The 23,819-nt window shown below is 34.6% G+C and overlaps 1 protein-coding gene across 3 annotated transcripts in view; it reads right to left on the bottom strand.

Moving 5' to 3' along the window:
- Positions 1 to 23,819, bottom strand: part of LOC123682870 (potassium voltage-gated channel protein Shaw) — a 300,148-nt gene that overhangs the window by 87,015 nt on the left and 189,314 nt on the right. For all 3 annotated transcript variants that reach the window (XM_045621678.1, XM_045621677.1, XM_045621676.1), the window contains exon 4: positions 9,064 to 9,181. In XM_045621678.1, coding sequence (XP_045477634.1) covers positions 9,064 to 9,181 — 118 coding nt within the window. The remainder of the gene's footprint in view (positions 1 to 9,063; positions 9,182 to 23,819) is intronic.

Here is a 23,819-nt window from a genome sequence, read left to right as displayed (position 1 = left end):
CTACAGTATATTATCCCCCTAATTTTGCTGTTAGCTCCAAATATTTCAAAGTTTGAGTTGTCGTGTCAAAGCAGTTCGTTTATTCATGTTCAAAGAGATATAACTGGAAAGATTTCGGATCTTAAAACGTTCTTGAGTATTCCATGTCAGTTCGTTTTAGATATTATGTATATTGAATTAGTTTAAATCCTATTTGATTTATTTAATGCTCCTTGCAAGGAGGCCCTGACGAAATTCTCTGATGTAGGCACTTAGTAAGAAGGTTCCATCTTCTACCAATTAATGTCTACTCGCAACTTTTGATATTCATAAATATACATATGAGGTGAATACACACATATTAGATGCATATTCCTTGAATATCTCGTAGCATTGAAATTGTAAAATCAAATTTATTATTTTGTGTCATTAATCAGGGAGAATCCTCATGGAAAGATATCTTAAAACAGGTAGAACTCCGTGTTTGAAGAACACAACATAGTTCATTAAATCTAATCTGCTGTTTTCAAGGTTCCGAGCATCTTTTCGCCATTTATCTTTTATATATACCTTTGCCTTTTATGTTATAAATTTTTGTCAAATGAGAATCATCAAAAATCATAAGGAAATATTCATTAATGAGCATTCAACTCACTTTTATGAGTTGAGTTCTTTGAACTTCTGGTATTTTTATGAAATGTAATGGTTATAATGAAGGAATTGGAAGATGTGGAGGAATTTTTGAATTTGGAGAAGGTTCAGCACATCAATGAAAAATATTCCAGAAGTTGAGAGATTTTGAGACTGTTTTCATTCAATTTTTCTTCAGAAATTTTTTTAATATGATAGATCTTTATGTAAAATGTGGAAATTTATGTTCGGTATTTGTAGTGCATAATCAGTTTACTCAAAAATTTGAAAATTTTGGCTCGAGAATGACTCGCCAAAGTGGTGACCATGACTTGATGGCGGAAAGTTGCAGCGTTGGAACGCAAGAGGCGACTCGCCCCGCTCAACATTACGGTTACTGGCGTCAGGCTTATTCATCGGACACTAGCGCCGATGCCACGCCAAGCCTTGCATTTCCCCCTTCACAGCACGCATGCGCTCTCTCCCCCCTAAGTACACCTGCGTGTCTCCTTCTCTAGTAGGTAGTCGGCACAGATAGCGCTATGGCTGTTCACGCCAAACTACATTGTCGCGTTCCAACAGAGTCACTTCTCCACGATGGTGTGAGAAGGTGTGTCTAAGGCAGAAATCCCTGGACAAAGGCGCACTTCGTAATTTGGCTTGAGAACAACTCGCCAAAAAACCATTCAGATATTATTAGAAAATATACATTTCATTTCTCATAAATGAACATTTGGAGCACAAAAATCGGCAACTCTTGAAACGGTCACAAAATTTTTGAACTCTCTCAACTTTTGTGGGGCAGTTTATTATTCTGTATGCTTATACCATCAATCTGCTCTTCTCCTTACATCATTTTCAAATAGGTTGAAATAAGTTCACCAAATTTTTCTGACTATTATCGAAATACTTTTGAGAGCTCGTTCTCTGAATAGATCCTTCTATCATACGGTCAAAAATTTGTAATTATTCAATTTTGGTCATCTCAAACAATAAGATCAGACTCACTGATAACTAATTCATTCCCAAATTCGATTTGGTCCCTCCATATACCCGATTAAATTCGAAAGGAACAATATAGGAATTTGCATCATCATTAATGAGCAGTTTTCAATTAAATGATACAAAATAAACAATGAGAGTAAACAACCAAATATTTCGAGGAATCAAATAAATAGAAAGCTCCCTTTAGTATGATATAATTTGAATAATTCAATATGCACAAGTAAATAAGTTTCATTACGAGAAATCGACTTAATGGTTTTATCGTTCCTCCTTTATTTACCTTTCAAACTTCTAAAGGAGTGCAGTTAGATAATACAAAAGCCTAGAATTTAGGATGAATGCAAGGTGAGTTATTATTATGTTTATATGAGTATTTTCAATTGCTCTCGACTTCATTTCATCTTTTCCAGGTGAAGAAAAATCCTTTAATCTACTTATGTTGAATAAAGTCGTTTTTTGTTACTGGTTTGAGGTAAATTGAGCTCAAGATATTTCTGTTAAGATTAGCGTAAGGATTATAAGGTATCTGTTTTTCAATTTTTTTTTGTATATTTTTTCCTATATTAAAAAAAAATGTTTGAAAAATCTGCCACTTCCTCATGTTGAGTAACATTGTTTAGATACTGTCGTATATTGATTGATTGAATCAGATTTAAGTAAAAATAATCTGTCCCCGAGAATATTATAGATCAAATTTTTGTTGTCTCTGGTGGGTCAAAATAAGCTAATAGCGCATATTAAAACTGTTGAATATAATTCAACATACGAAATAGATAAGATGACAGCATTTTTTTTTTCTTAAAATATGCATACACATTTACTATGTCACATTATTAAGATATCTTCCACATAGTTTAGATAAATCATAGATAAAATAATGATAATAACATTGTTTTGATCCTATCGTATATTGATTATTCTCTTTTTATTTTTCAATTTCACGTTAGATATATCGTTTAGTGTTTTCCATATTTTTTTTGAAAAATTCCCTGCTTGATATAATTTTTGCCGATTATATGTTGTTTTTGCATTCTTTATTGTCTCATCCAATATATTTCTGAATCGTTTATAATGGCTATGTTTATCGGCTGAATAATCAAAATTTATATCTCGTTTTAGTCGATCCCTTCTGTTTATAGATATCATTATTCCTTCAGTTATCCAGCTTTGCCTCTTTCTCAAGGAGCTATTCAGCCTACATGAATTGAATCATTTAAATATTCCTTTAATTTATGAATAAATGACGAATAAGCGGTCTGGACATCTTTCGCACATAGAACATCAGACCAGTCTTCGTTCCTCAAAAGATCGTTCACGAAAGTTGGTTACTTTTGTTTTTATTTCGAATCTCATTCAGTGTTTTCTGTTCTTTTTTATGGAGATCATGTGATGCAAGAACGAAGAATAAACGTATTCCGATAAAATATCAATGTCTTCTTATTTGATGAAAAGATGATCAATAGGCGTGAACGAATTTTCTGTCACTCATGTAGGTGGATCAACACGTGAGAAAAAAGTATTTTAGTACAAGATGTTTAAATACCGATTTATTTCTTTATTATCGGATTCAGAAGGCTCTACGCAAGTGCTCAAAAGTTCCTGGATTCTCAACCTTTGAAGATGTCTATCGCTGTTTTGGGTGAAAGGTTAGATGAAAAACCAACTGGACCATGGAATTCTTTAACTCCGTTGAAATTTATTTATTTTCATTCATTTTCGTCCTATTATTTTTAAAATTTCAATACTTAGTTGAATTCAATTAACTGGATTCCATTGACTACAACTCTCCAAGGGCAAGTAGAGGCTGTTTTTTAGAGCTATAGAACTTTAAATTTCAATAAAACAACGATTGATTATTCGATTGACATGAATTTTATTTATCCACAAGATAATCTTGTGGAATTACATGTTAAATATGATTTCTGGCATATGATCGCCACGGCTGGCTCGGATGTAGTCCAATCTGGACGTCCAATTTTCGATGACTTCTTCCAACATTTGTGGCCGTATATCGGCAATAACACGGCGAATGTTGTCTTCCAAATAGTCAAGAGTTTGTGGCTTATCCGCATAGACCAATGACTTTACATAGCCCCACAGAAAGTAGTCTACCGGTGTTAAATCACAAGATCTTGGAGGCCAATTCACAGGTCCAAAACGTGAAATTAGGCGGTCAACAAACGTGTCTTTCAATAAATCGATTGTGACACAAGCTGTGTGACATGTTGCGCCGTCTTTTTGGAACCACAGCTCCTGGACATCATGGTTGTTCAATTCAGGAATGAAAAAGTTAGTAATAATAGCTCTATACCCATCACCATTGACTGTAACGTTCTGGCCATCATCGTTTTGAAGATGTACGGACCAATGATTCAACCAGCCCATAAAGCGCACCAAACAGTCAGTTTTTCTGGATCTAACGGTGTTTCGACATACACTTGAGGATTAGCTTCACTCCAAATGCGGCAGTTTTGTTTGTTGACGTAGCCATTCAACCAGAGGTGCGCTTCATCGCTTAACAAAATTCGCTTATGAAAATCGGGAACAACAGCAATCTCATTTTGGGCCCATTCGACGAATCTACGCCTTACTTGATGATCGTTTGGCTTCAACTCTTGCACGAGTTGGATTTTGTAAGCACGCAATCCAAGATCTTTCCGCAAAATCTTCCATAAAGTGAATGGACACAGATCCAATTTCGGTGCCCGATGGCGGATAGACTCATTCGGGTCTTCCTCAATGCTACGCTCTACAGCAGCAATAGCTTCTTCTTTACGGCGTCTCAATGGATGAGCGTTATCAATAAGAGTAAACGTGGTGCAAAAACGTTCCATGGTTAATCGAATTAACTGCTCTGATGAACGATTTTGTCGACGATAAAATGGACGTAGTGCGCGATACGTATTCCGCACAGAACCATTATTTTCGAAATAAAATTGCACTATTTGCAAGCGTTGTTCAGGCGTGAGTCTATTCATGATGAATTGCCAAACCAAATTGAGAATAAATCACTTGACAGCTGTTAAATCGGTCGCCATCTTGAACAGTAATGCCAACTTGAAGTTATATAACTCGAAAAATAAACAACAATTATATTTTACAAAAGCTGACTTTTCACTCGTTTACTTGTGTTCAATCAACCTGCACGTTTCATTTACATTTGGGCATCCTTCCCAGCTCACTGTTATTAGAGGCCGCGAGGGTTATATTTTTTAACCTCATCCTTTCATTAATGCCAAGAACGTGATACTGGAACAAAGGGGAGCGGCGCACGTGAGGAGCCCACTGTAAAGTTGGGAGCATCAGAAAGGATAATTTTTACGAGGGAAATGAAAATCAGGAACGGCGGCTTTCGAAATTTTTTATGTTCCAGTTAAGCTGTTCGGCAATAAAAGTGAATAATGCGTCGAATGGAAAACGTGAGGGTGTTTCTGGATGAAGGCCGTATTATTCGATTATGTTACGTTAACATCCGGAAAGTATTGCTGGTTTCCATTGTTGGATGGTTTGCTTCCAATGGGAGATTATGCCTATGTAACGATCCATAACGAATGCAGGTGAATGGCAACGCTCATCGTTTGAATTTGAATGATGGATTCAACAATGAAAGCGCAAGGTTTGATATGCACGCATGCATGTCTTCAAATTGTATAAAGGGCACAGTTGGAGGCGCATAGTGAAGAAGGTCACCCTATAGAACCATAATCAAATTCTCTGTGATTTTCGAATATCGATTCTCGTCTCATGAAAAAATTATTTATTGAAAAACATAGCGTGAAGGATGTGATGTACAGGGTGGGCAAATTTCGATGTTTTAGCACTACAACTTTCACACCAGAGGAGATAGACAAAATCTGATACCCCATTCTTGGTCTCTTTTTCTGAGAAACTAACGAGGGTAGTATTCATTTTTGGCCACCTTCTTTTGTTTTCGAGTTATAAGCGAAAATTGGAAAAATGGCGATATCGAAAATCATTTATATCTCCGCTAATATTGATGATAGAGCTCTGAAATTAAAACATAATACAGGCACTTTTTTACGTAGAATCCAGTGGCGTGCTCGTATTTTCGAAAGGGTTTTTATTTACGAAGCTATAACCCAAAGTTATGTTTATTTTAATGGGAACTCTAGATTTCTGTGCAATTTCTGACAGCTTAATTTTTCCTGATTCCAAAAATATATATAATAGTAGGGTTTGTATTAAAATGAATAATAGAAAATGGTCATAAACTTTTTTTTACCTAAGACCTATTTCTATGGTTCCAACTGATGATGAGCACAGAAAAACTGAGCTTTCTATAACAAGAGCAGTGTCCTTCCGTCAATCTGATTATTTCTATGCTTTTCACTAATTTCTACAAAATTCGAATCAATCTAGTGTTCCCATTTAAAAAAACATAACTTTGGGTCATAGTGTCGTAACTAAAAACCCTTTTGAAAATACGAGCACGCCTCTGGATTCTACGTAAAATAGTGCCTGTATAATGTTTTAATTCCAGAGCTCTATCATCAGTATTAGCGGAGATATAAATGTTTTTCGATATCGCCATTTTTCCAATTTTCGCTTATATCTCGAAAACAAGAGAGGGTGGCCAAAAATGAATACTACCCTTGTTAGTTTCTCAGAAAAAGAGACCAAGAATGAGGTATCAGATTTTGTCTATCTCCTCTGGTTTAAAAGTTGTAGTGCTAAAACATCGAAATTTGCCCACCCTGTACAAAAAATATAGATATGAAATGAATAAATTATTGAAAATATCTTTAATTAACTATTATACATAAAAATCAGATAAACCTAAAAATGATGAAGACGAACTTGAAAACTAATAAATGACGTAAGGAATAACATTAATGAAAAACATTCGACAACACAATGAAACAAACGGAAATTATAGTTTCATAGCAGAAAAAAAGAAATTACTAATGTTTTAAACGACTTTTTCAGAAGAGTAGGATCAAGAGTACAGAATCAGATTGAAAAATAAATAATTTTTCCCAGACTGGTGGATCAACATGAGCTTATGGCGCATATTAGAACTCTTAAATATAATTCAGCATCCGAAATATATAAGATTACAGCATTCTTTTCCTGAATTATGCATACACATTTTCTATGTCACATAATTAAGATATCTTTCACATCGTTTGGATTGTCGCTGGACATTAATCCAATACATCGTCCTTTTCATTGAAGATAAGGTTTGCAACACCCGATCTTCACTAATGCAATTTCAGTGCTAATGAAATCAATAAGAACTTATGCACTACAGTTTCGACTCATTTCATTCTTCAAGTCAATGTTAATGTACCTATAAGTGTTCTTTCGAATAACAAACTCAATTTCAACAACTATTCGATTCCGGCAATTAAACCTTGAAATTTGAAATATTTTATGATGGAATAAACAGTTTTGAAGAATGTTTCATTCCTGATAAATCCTCGAATAAATCATGTTATCTCGTTCGTTGATATGCTTTGCTTCAATTTGTAAAAAACTCCTAAAATTTCTTCATTTGAACGAATTTTCAATGTTTTTTCCTCGAAATTATTTTATTTGACTCAATAAATCACAAAGTCTTGTTGGCTATACTTCATTATATTGGTTTTTCTCGGGAGGCCATAAGGCTGGTTGAGAGTTATATCGGATCTCGATCCCAAGCGGTACTTATTGATGGTGTGTTGTCTTCTTTTGTGAGCCTGACTTCTGGAGCCCCGCAGGGTTCCATTCTTGGACCTCTGCTTTTCATTATTTATATTTGTTGTTTTGCTTTTATTTCCCTTTCAGCAAGGTTGTATTTTTATGCAGATGACAGCCAGCTGAAATATTCTTTCAAACCCGATGAGGCTGAGCAAGCTATAAGTGCTCTGAATTTCGACTTGTGTAGAATACATGAAATTTCTCAAGACCATTGTTTGAAGTTGAACATCAGTAAGTCAACATGTCTTCTTTTCGGTGGTAAGAATGATAGAAGAGCATTTTTGCGGGATTTCGGCGGTACCATAGTGTTGGGGGGAGAAGACGATCGACTTTCAGGAAAATATAAGAAACCTAGGCTTAACTATGGACACAGATTTAAGATTTTCTAAGCACATTTCGATGTGCTTGAGTAAAGCTTATTTGAGTTTGAGACTTCTGTATCAGAGTCGGAAATACTTGAACAGTAATAATAAGAAAATTCTCTGTGACTCGCTGGTTCTTTCTCATCTAAACTTTTGTGATGTAGTTTATGGTCCCTGCTTGACCGTTGTGGATGAGAAGCGAATCCAGGGTTTACAGAATTCATGTTTGAGGTTCATTCATGGGATCAGAAGGTATGAACCGGTAACATACAGTCTCAGATGCACTGATTGGCTAAATATGGAACATAGAAGGCAGTTACACTCTCTCACGTTATTTTTCAATATAATCAGACGTAATTCACCTTTGTTGCTTACTAATAAAATCAGGTTTCGTTTTGAAATCCACAATGTTAATATTCGTTCAAAGGACACGATTTCTATTCCCAAACACTTCACCGCGCTATTTACTAGATCGTTTTCCTATCAAGTTCCGTATCTTATGAATGGGTTGGGATTTGAATACAAGGGCTTAACTTTAGATAAATTCAAACTACACATATTAAACAACTCTTGTAATGACCCATTGTATTTATAGTAAACCAATTAAATTATTCCAACTAACTGATATATTATGTTCCTTTGAACTCAACATCTTGAAAATTTATTAATTTTTGTTTTTTTTTTGTTGTGCTATGGCTGTATCTAGTGAATATTCTACAAAGATTTGCTTGTTTTGCTGCATTGGTGAGCTCATTCGATTTAAGTTAGTGGCTTATGTTCGAACATATTTTTCTTTCTTTTTTTATCTTGTGTTTAGTTCAATTACAGAGGGTTAGGTGGAAAAATAGACGTGAGGTCTCGGGACTTTTAGTAGGTTTTATTTTCAAGTTATAATACCTGAGACAGCGCGAACTAAATCTCGCCCTCAAATCTTTTGCATTTTTTGTATCATAATTTCTATAAATGAAGGCCTTTATTATTATTATTATTATTTTTCCGTCTTCCACTGGTTACACCTTTCAACCTAATAAGGACCAATGTAAATAATGTAAATTCAACATGTTATTTATTACCAGGAACGGGTGACAATTTCATGATATACAGAATATTTGTATTGTCCCTTATTGGTTGAAATTTCTGAACAGTGCCTTTGTCAAGTTTTTCTGTTATAATCTGCAATTTATGTATTTCAAGGGGTTAATCGGTGAACATTTGAGAACTCTATAAGGCACAAATTGACAAACTTAATGGATGTATACGTCAATAAATCAAATGGGTTGTTATGGTGGATTATTCCAATCCTTCAAAATTTTTTCCAAACAAGAAGCTTCCATAAGTTCATTCAATCAATCGTTTTTAAATTAAAATTATGCCGCTGGCAACTTACCTGAGTATATGTCATCCAACAACAAGGTTCCACCTGGTTCGCATCCAGTCCCCAAAATTCAAGCTCCTCTTCGAATAATGGACCACAGACATCTGATGGATAATGCAATTTTCCGGTCCTGGAAAATTCAAGGGACAATATGTCAGAAAAGATTAATATCGCAGTTCCGGGAAATTTTGTAATTATATTTTTTCAAGTTGCGAGAAAACCGAGGAGGAAGCAAGAGAAATGTTGAATATGATTCATTAATGTGTGTAATATTATCATATTGACGAGGACGATTATTTGATGAGTTTTTCTAGAAGGCATATCAATACACAATACTTATTTGATCAGATGATGAGGCAGAACAACTATAAATGGGATTTGCTGCAATTTTAGTATGTAATACCTACGTCGTAGTCAAGGACATAAATACTGTAAAGTACTGGGAAAATTATCCTCCCCAAGATTTTCAAAATGAAAAAATTAATTTCTATAAAACTTAACCAATATTTATTGTACTCTTCTTTGAACTCGGCACGGTATTATCGGACCCTTTTACGATTTTTTATGAGTTTATATTCGCTTTCAAGATGATTACTTTTATTGCACTAAGACATGTCTATATCAAAGGTTTATTATTTTCCTTTATCTATCCGCTTTGTCGTCCCTTCTTTTCCATCGATGGTTTTTGCATTCAACATCGGGATTAGGGCTGGAACTCTTTGGCCTTTTTGCATTCGAATAATCATTGTTAAATTTATTCGATTATCCGAATAATTCATTCAAACAAATATTCATGCTTGATTATTCTTGAGTAGTCATGAATATTCAACTATTCGTTGAATATTCAATGATTAATCAATTATTACTCAATGAATATTCAGTCAATATTCAGTGATTAAACTCATGTTTTAATGAACCAATAAAATACGAGCGTTTTGAAGAGTGAACACACCCTTGACGACGTGGTATAATCGTTTTGGTGTCTCGTCTCTCACCATATTGTGATCATTTCCACAGTAACGTAATTGAACGTTCGTCAAAAAAAATAAATAAAAGTCAAGCTCAGTGAAATATCATCGAATTTTGCAAAAGGCAGCGCTATCGCTAGTTCAGTAGTACTCTGGTATACGTTTTACCGAAAAAATTGTCATATTTTAATAATCAAATTGTCGTTTGGTAAATGCAGAAATTATGTTCATTACATTTAAACGTACAAAATACAATAGATCCTTAAATAGACGCAGTAAAACATTTGCTGGGACAATACAATCTATATAGACCCATAACAGGTCTACAGGTACAAAAAGAATAATCAAGCGGATTTTGAGAACATTAAATCCTTCAAGAATACACTTCGTGTTCAATTATGTGAAATTTTCAAAGAACTTTGTTTACTGATTTAGTCTTGTTAGAGAATTATGTTACTCCAGTTAATGTGTGTACATTTTAAAACCTCAGATTTGAAAGAATAGAAAGATTCGTCGGTTCGCAATTCAGAATCAAGCCATATTTGACCACTGAAATAGAGTAATGTCTAGAAATGGCAATGCATACGGAAAGCAATCGATTAAAAAGACGGCATTAGATTTCGAATGTAGAATCTTATATTATTATTAGAACTTTTTATTGTTAAATTCATATTTTAGAATCTTAAATTCCATTTTTATATTTTTTCGTTGATGAAATCCCAATTCTATTATTTTTTCTTTAGATCGTTTTTACTATTAAATGAATAATTTTAATTCAATTGTATCTATCAATTTCACTATATGTAATTTCCAGTAATTCCGATATTAATAAAACGATTTGTCCATAGTAAATCACAAAACTGTTTTATTTATTTTTTTTCATTTAAATTAACGTGTCTCAGCAGCTAGGCCATTGTTTTCATCATTTCTGAATAGTGAGTTAAGTGATCATTCAAACTTTCATTCGTAACTTCACAAATGATTCATAAATATCCAACTAATCACTGAATAGGAAACTTTTCACTGTATAATCAGTGAATACTCAACTATTCACTGATTACTCATAAATAGAAAAGCAATCATTGATTATTCAACTATTCAGTGAATACACAACTATTCACTGAATATTCGAATATTCATGAATATTCGAATAATTCAAAATGCAATTATTCGAAGAATCATTCAATGAATATTCGAATATTCAAATCATTCATTCATGATTCCCAGCCCTAATCGGGATATACTTACCTCATGCTTTCGGTTTTTTGTATCATTCTCTACACGCAATTTCAATCTGCAGTTGCTTATCTCATTTTCTTAGTTTAACATTTAAGTAAGATATTACAAGGAAAATCGGTCGACAAATAAAGAGCAGAATGTTTAATAAATGACGATGTAGAAACCCGTTTCAAAGCAATGTTTTAATAAGTTAAAGGAATAATAGATTTTTCTTTACCTAAAATACTTCATAAAAGAGTGTGGAGTTTTCCACACTGAATTTCTGAATTCAAATTCACCAATACCCCTCTTAGGCTCAGTACAGAATCCTAAACCCGCAAGAGCGCTGACTTATATTTTTGCCACCAGGGTGGCAGAAACGTTAGAGCTGGCTCTGGCTGTTACGTTAGAGTATCCGCACCATATCTTCAATGAGTAGAGCTAAGTAACTTGAGTGCCCTTTTGACGGTGTGCTATATTGCTTTGTTTTTTTTTGCCTAAAAACAATGCTGATCTACGATTAACTTATTTTGGGTTTAACAAAGACGGTGAACAATGAATTTTTTGTTATATTGAACTAATTTATTCAAAAGTAACAACTTTATGTGTGATTGTCCGATACTAAGATCTAGAACTCTGTTTTCCTGAAACAATTTCGAAAATATAGCTATTTTGCTATTGAAAGAGATATATTTCAATAGAAATTATTGGATGTTTATTTCATTGTGAAGAGGAAGGTGGTCTATTAACGAAGGAAAACAATAACAGCCAACTAGCCGCCCCAGCTAAGGTCATTTTCATGAAATTTTCCATGACCAATTCGCACATTTGCGAATGTATGTCCTCGATAACTTAACAAACTCCATTTTTAGGGTCCTGAAGAGATTGTGAAGCATTAGCATAGAACTCATATTTCACATGACTCCACAGAAAAAGTGTGAAGGTGTTGAATCAAAAAATGGCAGTTTCAAAAGTGTCAGCTGTCCACCTAGCGGGCTGTCCAAAATGAAACCTCTTGTTGGAAAACCAGAACAACCTGTACTGTAGTAGTAATATATCAAAAACTCTTGCACAATTCATAGAAGTAAAGTGATCCAAGTGGGAATTTTCTATAAATGAGTGAATTCAATTTTATTCGAAGATGTCTATCTTCGAAGAGGCAGAAGAGTTGAAATAGTAGTCTTACTATTTCAACTCTTATGCCTTCCAGAAATAACATCTGGAATAGTTATGCCTTTTTGCACTGAATGAGCGACTTCATTAACTTCTTAATTAATTTTTGAGCCAACAACGTCAATACCAACTGATTATATCAGCATTCATTGAATATTCCCAAGTTTTCGCCACGCCAGAATGAATTCTCCAAACTGGACTCCTTAATAAGGGTCTTCGCCCCAGTTTAATTTTATCAGATTTTAATTAGATTGTCAGATATTGAATTTTAAGGTACTTCTTTTCATGGTTTCTGCTATTTGAGTGAAAAAATAAAGTGTGAGTATTTTTACATCAAAACGCTTTTTAATTGAACCACAATCAATGCTGATTCCATACGAAAAAACTATGAAATTTGAGTTATGATATCAGTTTTATCACATTACTTATTATGATAGCCATCTCCCAACTTTCAGAAGTTATTTATTTTTTGCTAATAAGAAGATCTACCTAGGTAATATTCTTCACTTTCACCAATATCCATTGAAAACTTTCATTTTATGATATAATTTGACCGATGTTCTTCGAACTGCAATTTTTATTTGAACTAGGGATCCACGGTTTTATTTGAAATTAAAGCTACTTGACTTGAGCTTGGCTTGAAATCAATTCAAGTTCAAAACAAAAGTAGTTGATTTGTCTGCCATCAGGAGTGTTTACTTTTCGCTTGTTGTTAGTAAGTTGGAATATGCTAATTTGATATACTTTCCAATATATGCAACTCATCCCACTCCGGTGGAGCGACTTCAGAGGGAATTTTTAGAGTATGTCATGTTCAGGAGGACGGGGAGGTATCTTGAGCGAGGTGCTGATCTTTCGGGTATCATGGCATAAATTGGAATTTCAATTTTCCTTGCACGGCAGACCCTGCAGTGCACAAATTTCGCACTCCTTAGTAGAAGGATAGATTGCCCTTTCCTGCTCTCCCGAGTCAACATCCAGGTGCCGAGAGTGGTGACAAGGCGTCCGCTGGCGTTTGGCCTGCCTACTCCTCGGACCAATACACTTCGGATTGCACCTGGGTATCAGTTTTGTGAGAATTCTAATAAGCTTGGTTTTGATGTGCTTTTATAGTTATAGTTTTGTAGCTTTGTAGGATTCAGTTATTTTTCCCTGTAAATAATTGACAATCATGGTCACCAAAATGCTTGGAGACCTATTAGTTTCTTCAAGGGTCGAGGGCATGACAGTTTCAATGGATTTACAAGGAACGAATTGCTAGTGTAGATTATGTGTAAATGAAGTGTTAATTCTTCGAGGTGTCGAAGAAATGTCATGTCGATTGTAAATCTTAAGAGATTTACTGAGGGTTGGAAAGATCGAAAACGAGCACGGTGGTGCCGGATGTCACATCTGCGTATCACGTGCTGTTCATTCGGGAATATTCCACGGCTGAGATTTCCAGTAATCCGCAGAGTTTTGCGGGCGGTACGGTCAAAATCTTATTAGACTAGGGGTGGTACTTGGTACTTTCCACCAAAATATCGGGGTGATGCTAGGGGTGTGGCCAAGTTGAAAGAAGGGATTGCCAGAGAAGATCAGTAGAGTTATGTCTAAGTTAGCCAAGTCGAAGCTAGGTTCAGAGTTAGTCATCAGTCCGTCGAGGCTCAAGAAGGAAGACGTAAAGACGAAAGACGGTTTGCGGACTAGAATTAGACGAGTCACGAATTAGTTGAAGACGACCAAAACTTAAGTAAGACGAAGACGCGACATATCGAAGACGTTTCTTAGTTAGCATTCGACGAGTTTGAGACGAAGTTCAGTACTGTACTGAGAAATTGTAATTGAGACGATAATTAAGATCTTCTCAATACTGTGTTTGTACTGTAAGTGTGACTTTGTAAATAGATGTACATAATTAAGGGTGTTTAATTATTGCAAACCCGAGTAAAGTCACAGAGAAGAAGACGAAAGGCCAAGAAATCAAATTATACCTCTAGGCGATCGCTTAACCAAGCCTAAATTTATACTTGTTGTGAATTTTGTATTTTTGAGTTCTAGGATGTCATTTTCTTGTTTATCCAATGCTTATTTATTTGTACCCTCAAGTTGGGAACTCTCATTTTGGTATAATAAAAATTCATTATTATTACTTTTTTATCCTGTAGGATATTTAAGCATTTAGTTTACCAATCCATTCAGGATATTACAAACTATGATATTGAAATATGAATAACGGACTCATGAAAGGAATTAACATGCCACTCATTGAATAATATATTGTCTGTTGCTTGCATCAACGCTTTCAGATTTTTGACGGGTGATAACTCAATCATGATCAAACAAAAGCGATGAGCCTTCAGACCGCTAACACTGTTGTATTTGATTTAGGTCTGGGTAGTTGCTTGGCGCCCAGGAGGGTTTCTTTCTGCATTATCAAAGGGGGTAAACAAAGTTTAGCGCATTATCTGTTGATGCGTTATTTGTCCTACTTGGAAATGCGGATAGAAATCACTCATATCTTTGAATTAAATCTTTATATAGGGTGTTCCGAGAGTAACTGTACAGGGTAGGCAAATTTCGATGTTTTAGCACTACAACTTTTGAACCAGAGGTGATAGACATAATCTGATACCCCCTTCTCGGTCTCTTTTTCTGAGAAACTAATCAGGGTAGTATTAATTTTTGATCACCTTCTTTTGTTTTCGAGTTATAAGCGAGACTTGGAAAAATGGTGATATCGAAAAACATTTATATCTCCTTTAATACTGATGATAGAGCTCTGAAATGAAAACATCATAGAGGCACTTTTTTACGTAGAATCCATTGGCGTGCTCGTCTTTTCAAAAGAGTTTTTAATTACGAAGCTATAACCCAAAGTAATGTTTTTTCAAATGGGAACACTGGATTTCTGTGCTATATTTTGAAAGCTCAATATTTCCTGATATCAAAAATATATAACATCGTATGATTCGTATCAATATAAATAATAGAAAATGTTCAAAAACTTTTTTTTAGCTAAGATTCTCAACATTTCTATGGTTTCACTGTTGACGAGCACAGAAAAATTGAGCTCCCTATAAAAAAAAATGTCCTTTCGTTAATCTGATTATTTCTATGATTTTTACTAATTCCCTTCGTAATTATATTGTTCAATCATATATGCATTGTTTCATGTGCTATTTGAAATGGATTGGTATAGTATATCCAAAGTCACTTGGAGGAAGATGAATATTTCGATTATACAAGGTTTGTCCAAGTTTTCAGAAATTCCTTTGGGGCCAGTGAATTTATTGCCTAACAATACTTTCAGATAAACCCCGGTAATTTGCAGATCGCGGTATCCACTTCAAAGGGACATCTATGGCCAAGCGTTTTTATGGATTAGTTCAAGTGACTTTGAGTAAACTACACTTGTGCGTATTCAATCTGGAGACCTATGAAAATAATCTTCTGATGCATCCATCTCATTACAACTCTTTCGATTGATACAATCGATCCTGTGGATCTTTTCGTTATTTCCGAAACTTCATAAAATATACCTATATTCGAATTTTGTAGAAATTAGTAAAAAGCATAGAAATAATCAGATTGATGGAAGGACACTACTCTTGTTATAGGAAGCTCAATTTTTCTGTGTCCATCAATAGTTGAAACCATAGAAATATTAAGACTCTCAGTTGAAAAAAGGTATTTGAACATTTTCTATTATTTATATTGATACAAACCATACGATGTTATATATTTTTGAAATCAGGAAAAATTAAGCATTCAAAAAATGGCACAGAAATCTAGTGTTACCATTAGAAAGGGGGCCATAGCTTCGAGATTAAAAACCATTTTGGAAAGCCGAGCACGCCACTGGATTCTATGTAAAAAAGTGCCTGTATAATGTTTTAATTTCATAGCTCTATCATCAGTATTAAAACGGAGATACAAATGTTTTTCGATATCGCCATTTTTCGAATTTTCGCTCGAAAACAAAAGAAGTTGGCCAAAAATGAATACTACCCTTGTTAGTTTTCCAGAAAAAGAGACCGAGAAGTGGGTATCAGATTTTGTCTATCTCCTCTGGTTTAAAATATTGCCCACCCTTTACATACTCTATTCAGAGGTAGAATAGGACAAGGACATCACGACTTAACTATAAAAAATTAATTTCTGCATTTTTCCAGAACAGAATGATACAGGCCAAAGGGTGAGTGTTCATGGAAAAAAAATGAAACCATCATCAGCAGAGCCAAACTTATCGGCGGAATTTATTGAAACTTGGGATGTTATTGACACATACCGAGGTCGAGTAGGAGAGATATTAATTATTTCAATATTAGCTCAGGATTCCTAATTTAATGTGAAAAGAGTATAAATTCAGCTTCAATACGCGCTATCACTCAAAGTTGTCAGATCTTACATACTTCTCTTATGATTTTTTCAAATTGAATAAAGTTCGAAATATTTGATTCATTCCCATAAACTGGACCTTTCTCGTGATTGAACATGAAACGTAAAATTCATTCAGAAAAATCATCGAGAATTATATAATTATTTTGGAATTCAATAGGAGATATTTGAACATTTATCTGAATTGAAAACCATTCGCTTATATTCATTTCTTTTGTCGAATTTTCAGATTGGCTGTAGCCTTCAGAATCATATGGCCATTATCTCTATAATATATCATGAAATCTACTTATTTTATTCATCAACTAGTTTCCTCCCTCGATTTGTTCAGTATTAGTCATATCCTTCAATCTTACATAAAAAAAAATTCCAAGTGCGTTAAGATCTGGAGATCGAGAAGACCTTGAAATGGGTACTCCTCGACCTATTTGGGTATTATTTGAACTAGGGTCGTTGTGGCTCGGTAAGCCTTCCGGTAACTGCCATCATGTAGATCTTTTGTTCTCATCTATTTGAGTAAGTATTGTCAAGGTTATTTCTCACTTATAAACCAAAATGGAGTCCAGCATGTTGAAAATATATTCCAGTTATAATGCTTTGTAGCATGCCGGGTAAAATAGTTTGTAAGAAGGCAAGATGAACCAAACTTGCCAAGCGACCGTCAGAAATTTGAATACTAAAGAGGGCATATTTAGTGGACTGAGCCCCGCCTATTTCCTTTACACACAACAAATACACGAATATCAACAAAATATCAGCATATTCACTATTTGTCAAATTGGTCATTATGTTAATTCCAAAATTTCAGAAAAACATGAAACTTTAACACAAGTAATAACTATCTCAAATTTCAGTTGTCAGCCTATTTTCAGCATAGACAATGACCACAAAATGATCTTGAGAATAAACAAAATTTCGAATGGTTATACCCACGGAACCCTTGTCCATTTTGTTTAATAAAAACTTAATCTGGTGTATGAGATTAAAAAAATCCTTAAAGTACAAATTTCTAGGTTTTTTAGTTCTAGGGTCATCGTGTATTCTGAAGGACGAAATCAAAATTAAGTCGAACATTTTCATTCAAGACTGATTCAAAATTCAAAAATTTCAGACTTTGTGAATGGAGTATAAAGCAATCGCTTCAGAACCCAAGAAAGCCAATAATATCGGAAAGACACTTTCTATGGTGAATAGAAAAGTACCTATCTACTTCATCCTGCATCTAAGTGCATTATGTTCTTGATCGACATCATGAATTTTCGCAAAATTCAGCTGTCTGGAATTCAGATGTCGAAAACTTGAAATGAAGTAGAAACTTCGTAAGAGAATAGGAAAGTTTCCACATCCATGTTTTTGATGAACCTAATGAAATTTCGCAGTGTTCTAGCATTTCTTTAATTTCGAAAATTTTCTCATTTTGTATGAAACCAGGTACTTCCATTAACGTTGTATTTGAGTTTTTCGTCATGAAATACGTAATATCAATATTGAAAGAAAAAAGGAAATCGAGATATTCATATGCGAATATTTCTACATTCATGCACAGAGATTGTGGGTTGAAGACAAAGCATTTTAAATGATATCTGTTACACGAGAAAGCTACTTTACTATTTGCAATGTTTCCTAGCTTTCTGTGAAGCAAGTTTTTAATGGGGAAAGGATTCGGCTTAGGAAGGTTGTAAACACGCCATTTGTTCAGCTGAATCTTTTATTATCATTGTAGAACATTGTCTTGTTTCATTACGAGGATTAAATAGATGGAAATGTGGATGTTGCATCTGTTCTAGTGACTTAGAACAGGGACGGGATTATGCCTTACTCCATTTGGAAAATAACTATTCCGGTTACAATTTCGCTATTAGAGTTAGTTGCTTCTATCGAAAATTGGTAAATGCAAACATTTAATCGAATTTTTTTTTTAATTCCTGATTGATTATATATTTTTTCCATTCATTTATATTGACAATATGATTCCTATTGCGAACGAGTTTTATCGAATATTTAGCTCCTGTAGTATTTTGGTCATGAAAATTGTGTTATTTCCTTTTATTTCATCCAGAAAATACTAAAATATTCAGGATTCAAAAAGCTTGCTTGAACTGGTCTTTGATTTATTATACTTCTGGGTTTGCTTCTTATTTTCCTCTTATCAATGAGTTAGGCCAATGAAGAGGTTATATATTATCCTTAAGATATAACGATCTAGCATACAGTGGGTATCCAGTAAAGGATAAAAAATTAAGAAGGAGTTATTTCTATAACATTTCTCCGAGATGTCTCACAAATAAGTTGATCTAGTAGAAATACTGGCCCAATTAGACAGTCAACACAAAACGTTTAAGAGAAATAGATGTTGATTACCATCTTCGTTTAGATCATGTGATTTATCGTCAACCTCATACACGGTTATTATGTAAATTCATACCATCAGAAAAATGAATCTACAAAAATATTTGAGGATGCGCAAAAGCCATTGAAAAAAAGGTGGAAAATTATCAGGGAGAAGTTCCAGAACGCACTTTTTCCAAAAAATCTTTGAAATATTCACTAGTAATTCTTTCGGTTGAATTACGTCTTATTCTATCAAAGTCAGTACTTATAAGCAATTCTACCATTCTTACTGGCGTTGATTATCGTTATCTTCCTCTTCGTGTCAATGTTCCTTTGTCACGAAGTTGTTCGCTACTTTCGAAATAGCCTTCCAAAAACCAGCGTAATATTCTTGATACAATAGTCATGAACATTACGGTCAGGAAATCGTTCTATATATGCTCCTAGCTTGTATTGCGCTGCCATCAGCAACTAGATACATGTAATACTTGTCATGTCGGCGTTGGTATAGCGATTCATAATGTTACAAATGATAGTTTCAGTGATGAAACAACAAATTCAATATTTTTTTTTTATTAAGTTGCCATTGTGAAATATGCTAAATATTTACGAATGAAATTAGGAAATGGGTTGAAAGTTTCCACCTTATATAAGTCCAATGAAACAAATCATAAAGACAGGAAAAAATTTATTTTCATCAGTGGTGAAGATATGTAGAATTTTTCAACAATTCAACATAAACAAAAAAAAATCTAAGAATTATTTTGTTTGAAAGGCAATAACTCTAATGTCCATACAAACATATAATGACATATAATGGCATTTACCATGCTCAATGAAAACAAGAAGCAATCAAGACAATTGTGTAGATTAGATTGGATTCAAATTTGAAGGATGTTTCTTTGCACCGCAACTTCAAGGTCTATTGTGCCCCCATCCAAACTGTTAGTTGCCATTAGTCATCTTAGTCTACATTTTGTCCTCCAGTTTCCGAGTTCTAATAAACTTCAGTATCTGGGATGGCTTCGAGGAGGTTAGGTTCTTCCTCACTTCTACAAGTCTCTTGCCCTTAGCATTTTTGTCATTGGCTAGCGATGACGAGGCATAGGTACCGTCACCAGGTGATCCGGAATATTTTTCTGTATTCCCCACAGAACCTGCATTCGCCGTTTTTTTTGCGTGACATTGAGTACAACGTAGGCCAATTTGGATACTTTTGAAGGGGTAGTCCCATTTCTAACGGGTGTTTTTTTTCGAGGTATATAACTTTAAGTTGGCATTACTATTCAAGATGGCAACCGATTTAACATCTGTCAAGTGATTTATTCGCAGTTTGGTTTGGCAATTCAACATGAATAGACTTACGCCTGAACAAGTGCAATTTTATTTCGAAAATAATGGTTCTGAGCGGAATATGTATCGCGCACTACGTCCATTCTATTTTGCTTAGCGATGAAGCGCACTTATGGTTGAATGGCCACGTCAACAAACAAAACTGCCTCATTTGGAGTGAAGCAAATCCTCAAGTGTATGTCGAAACACCGTTAAATCCAGAAAACTGACTGTTTGATGCGCTTTATGGGCTGGTGAAATCATTGGTCCGTACTTCTTCAAAAACGATGATGGCCAGAACGTTACAGCCAATGGTGATCGGTATAGAGCCATGTACTAACTTTTTCATTCCTGAATTGAACAACCATGATGTCCAGGAGCTGTGGTTCCAACAAGACGGCGCAACATGCCACACAGCTCGTGCCACAATCGATTTATTGAAAGACACGTTTGGTGACCGCCAAATTTCACGTTTTGGACCTGTGAATTGGCCTCCAAGATCTTGTGATTTAACACCGCTAGACTACTTTCTGTGGGGCTATGTTAAGTCATTGGTCTATGCGGATAAGACACAAACCCTTGACCATTCGGAAGACAACATTCGCCGTGTTATTTCCGATATACGGTCACCAATGTTGGCAAAGTCATCGTAAATTGGACGTCCAGATTGGACTACATCCGAGCCAGCCGTGGCAGTTATATGCCAGAAATCATATTTAAAATGTAATTTTATTTATCCTTTCGGATAAATAAAATTCATGTCAATCGAATAATACATCGTTGTTTTATTGCAATTTAAAGTTCTATAGCTCTAAAAAAAAACACCCTTTATAATAGAAAGGCGAAAACTGATGTTGTCTGAGGGCCAATTCTCATGAGTTACTCATTGTCAAAAACTGCAACTCCATAGCTATCACCGTTACTTAACTAGTTACCGGCTGTTTTTCGAAATTGTTTCTTTTCGAGATATTGCTGTAACTTTTCTACTGTTGACAATTCTCATTTTCTGTAAAAACATTATCAACCCTTAACCGGCGCGGCGTTGCGGAGTCCCTCGGACTCTTGCATGTTTAAATAATCGTGTAAACTTCGTTTTTATTGGTCCAGTGATTGGCGTGTCCGAATACCTTCCTGTGGTGGGATTATTCATAGACAGCTCAGTGGACTTCGTTGAATTATTACAAGAAGTATGTATTCTTAACAGCTTAGAGTACGTTGGACTCCGTGATGCGGTTAGTGTAATTTTTCGATTCAGAGACTATGGCGCGAAATCTGAACGTAGTGAAGGGAATAGATTCAATGTTTGAAGAAACTCTTCACAAATGGTTTGATGAATTGGATTCAGATTATTCAGACAAACTTTGCGATCTTAAGAGTATATTGATGAAGATGATGCAATTTCTAGTAACCATTGAAATTCCAAAATCGAAGAGAAAAACTAACCATTTGAGTGTAAAATGCAAAAAATCAATTTGTCTGCAATGTAGCAGAAAAATGCGTATTCAGTGCATCGAAGCGCTAAATGACTTGTAATTTCCGATTTATTTTTCAATGAGATCTGGACCATTGTCAGAATTTTTCTCTTTGTGTTTAGAAGTTTTTCTTATACTACAGAATCTACTCAACATATTTCAAATAAATAAATAATTCAATTGCACTCCTTTTCGATGAATCAAGATCAAAATCCTAATATTAATTTCCCTAGCGATAATTTAGAATTTTGTTTTGTTTATCATATTTATTGAATTGAATATCAAAATATATTCTACTATATGTCGTTTAATGTTTTTTCAGCGAAACAGGAACCAATTCACCATTCAGAACAGAAAAATTTCTATCAAAAACATGCAGGGACTCCGCCACGCTCAGAGTGTTAACATTTCTGGCCACGCCGGTTGAGAATAAATTACCAATGGAATTTCCATCTATGACAAAGAAACACACTCATATTATAATAAGAATGTAATTTCTCGATACGTAAAGACAATACGGGAGTGTTAAAATACTAACAGTAGAATCAGTTATAATATCAAGAGCATAGACAATATTCGATTATACACCGATTCACGAGACGTAATTCGCGAAACATCACGAGAGCGCAGCTCGAGTAGTTACACCAACTTGTGTTTACACCAACTTAGTGATTACACAAACCTATAATCGAAATATATTGTCAATGTTCGAGTGGTATTCGTTCCGATTTTATAACGAATAATTTCATTAATTATAACCAAAGCACTGCATTTTGATAATTCAATTACATTTCAATGAGTTTGACTTTTTTTTTTTGAGACGAAACAACAAAACGATTCTATCAATGCGTTAAGTAGTATATTCACTTATCAATACGCCAAAACTATTGTTTCATCAGAACATAATTTCTTTAATCGCCAGAATTTTTGTCCCTTTCAAAGTAGAATATTAAAACTTGAAGAACAAACCCACGGGGAAGAGAACCAGGGAAGACCACCGAAACGTTGGAAAGAATGCTGGACGTCTACGTCGGAAGAGGCTGACTAATTATTAACAGGCAGATGCCTACCTATATGAATTACCAGCTCATATAAGAAAGAAAAAGAAGAACATGACATAATTTCCTTTTATATACGTAAAAGTAAATTGAGTAGATAATACAATCTACTCACGATCATTCATTTTAATAAAATCTGTATTCGATTACAATACTCTCAACAACGTTTTTCATAAACCACTGGAATCACGAGATCGGAAGTAGAGAAGTCGTTTATTAAAGGAAATTACTGATTCTGTTGGTGGATAACCAGCATTTCGAAGACGTGAAAATGGATGTCGTCACTCGTAGAATAAAATTCTGCGTACATAGTGGCCAATTCGTTTTCCGACAGAGCACCCCAGATTTCAATTATATCTTGTTTCACGAAACAGGCATTCCCAGAGTTCAGAGGTTTTCGATTAATTGCCGATGTCTTCGATATTGAATTCTGAACCTATCTGTCGATTTCGTCACGTTTCTAATCTGAACCATTACGACCTGTATTTAAACTTGAATGGAATTGATCGAATCCATAATTGAAGTAATATCGATGTGATTTACATTCATTAGTAAATAATAAATCTGTACGAGGGCTGAATGAATAGCGTTCTCCTACAGTTCTAAATGAATTTATCTAGTGAGATTACAGGATAATATGAAAAAAAGGCCGATTGTGTAATTTTCATAAATACCTACCTGTCCAAACGTTTCATTTTTGGGGACGCTGAGTATGCACCTCACGAAATAATCTTGTATTTTCGTCTAACCATTACCGACATTTATGCTGGTTTACAATGCCGTTGAGGTGAAATGAACACTCTTCCGAAAATCAGATATCGAACATGTAGTTTTCA

This window comes from Harmonia axyridis, chromosome 6, assembly GCF_914767665.1.
Source record: "Harmonia axyridis chromosome 6, icHarAxyr1.1, whole genome shotgun sequence".
Taxonomy (NCBI): Eukaryota; Metazoa; Arthropoda; class Insecta; order Coleoptera; family Coccinellidae; genus Harmonia; species Harmonia axyridis.
Note: the sequence above shows the minus strand (reverse complement) of the source record. Positions and strands in the feature narration are given on the sequence as shown.